Source organism: Suricata suricatta, chromosome 11, assembly GCF_006229205.1.
Source record: "Suricata suricatta isolate VVHF042 chromosome 11, meerkat_22Aug2017_6uvM2_HiC, whole genome shotgun sequence".
NCBI classification, from domain to species: Eukaryota; Metazoa; Chordata; class Mammalia; order Carnivora; family Herpestidae; genus Suricata; species Suricata suricatta.
The window spans coordinates 107,631,300-107,632,501 of record NC_043710.1 but is presented as its reverse complement, the minus strand read 5'-3'; the positions used below and the strand labels follow the sequence as shown (position 1 = coordinate 107,632,501).

The following is a 1,202-nucleotide window of genomic DNA, read 5'->3' as shown; positions in this document are numbered from 1 at the left end:
TCTTCTGGAGGCTGGAGACAACCTGCGGAGGCCCCGGGGCTCACTACTCCCCAGGGGCCCAGCGCCCAGCCCCGCGGGGCTTCGGGGAGACGGAGACTCCCGCCCTAGCGGCAGGCGCGATGGAGCTCTGCCCACCAGCGGCGAAAGGGCACGGAGGCCCAGGCCAGGGAGCCGGATGCCTCTCACCTCCCTGTGCTCGGCCTCCCGCGAGGAAGAGAGCCGCTCCAGCTCCGCTCGGTGCTCCCTCTCCAGTGCTGCCGCCGCCTGAGGAGGAACCAGGGGCCTGTGAGGCACACGGGGCACCCCGCGCCTGACTCCCGTCGAGCCTGAGGGCCAAGGGGGACCACGGGCACAGCTTTGTTGCCTCAAAACAACGTGGCCCCTCAAGTCTGCAACTAGCAAACGAACAGGAGTCTGAAGGCCAGAGTGGAACAGCACTTCAGCGGTTCAGTGAGCCTCGGCGCGGCACCCGTCACCCAAAGAAGGTGCACAGGGCCGGACGCTCCCCGACTCCCGCCTCTCCTCTAGGGACAGAATCGGAGGCCGGGAGTCAGGGCAGAGGAGACCCTCCTCTACGTGTGCCAAGCCCTCTAGGGAGAGATGAGGGTTTGTCACAGCCGCCCCGCGGGGTCAGGGACAGGGCACCCTGGTCTCAGAACCGCTGGCCTGCTCTGGGTTCTTTCAGTCATGAAATCGTCCCGAGTCCACGGGCCATTTCCCCTAAAGCTTCTTCACTGCCACTGGGGGCCCTGCGTGGAGCCCTGGGCGCCCGCCGTGCCCTCCCTGCGCCACGCAGAGCTGGGCCCACCCAGGGTGGTGACCCCGGACGGTCGGCCCGCCTGCTGTCTGCCGCCTCCCGCGCCCACTGTGGGAACACCCCTGGGCCCGGTGCCCCGCCCCAGGCGGCCCAGGGGCCTCACTTCCTTCCTCTCCCCCTCCAGCTGTTCCCGCAGCTGCTGCAGAGCCCTCTCCTTCTCGGCACTCAGGGCCGCCTGCTCCCGCTTCTCCGAGGCCTCCATCTCCTCCTTGAGCTGCTCCAGCGTCCGTCTGTTCCGCTCTTCCAAGCCGGCCCGCTCGGCCTTCTGGAGAGACTCCAGCTCTTCCCTCAGCCTCTGCAGGGAGGCCTCCTGCTCGGCCCTGTGCACACGGACAGAGGGCATGGGCCAGGCCCGGGCGCCCGGCGGGCACCGCACGGGGCGGGC

At 69.5% G+C, this 1,202-nt stretch overlaps 1 protein-coding gene across 1 annotated transcript in view; it reads right to left on the bottom strand.

Annotated features, from left to right (window-relative positions):
- Positions 1–1,202, bottom strand: part of CEP164 (centrosomal protein 164) — a 61,927-nt gene that overhangs the window by 8,661 nt on the left and 52,064 nt on the right. The window contains exons 17-19 of the mRNA XM_029915700.1: positions 921–1,137; positions 187–264; positions 2–22 (exon numbers count right to left, since the gene is read on the bottom strand). Of these exons, the coding sequence (XP_029771560.1) occupies positions 2–22; positions 187–264; positions 921–1,137 (316 nt within the window). The remainder of the gene's footprint in view (position 1; positions 23–186; positions 265–920; positions 1,138–1,202) is intronic.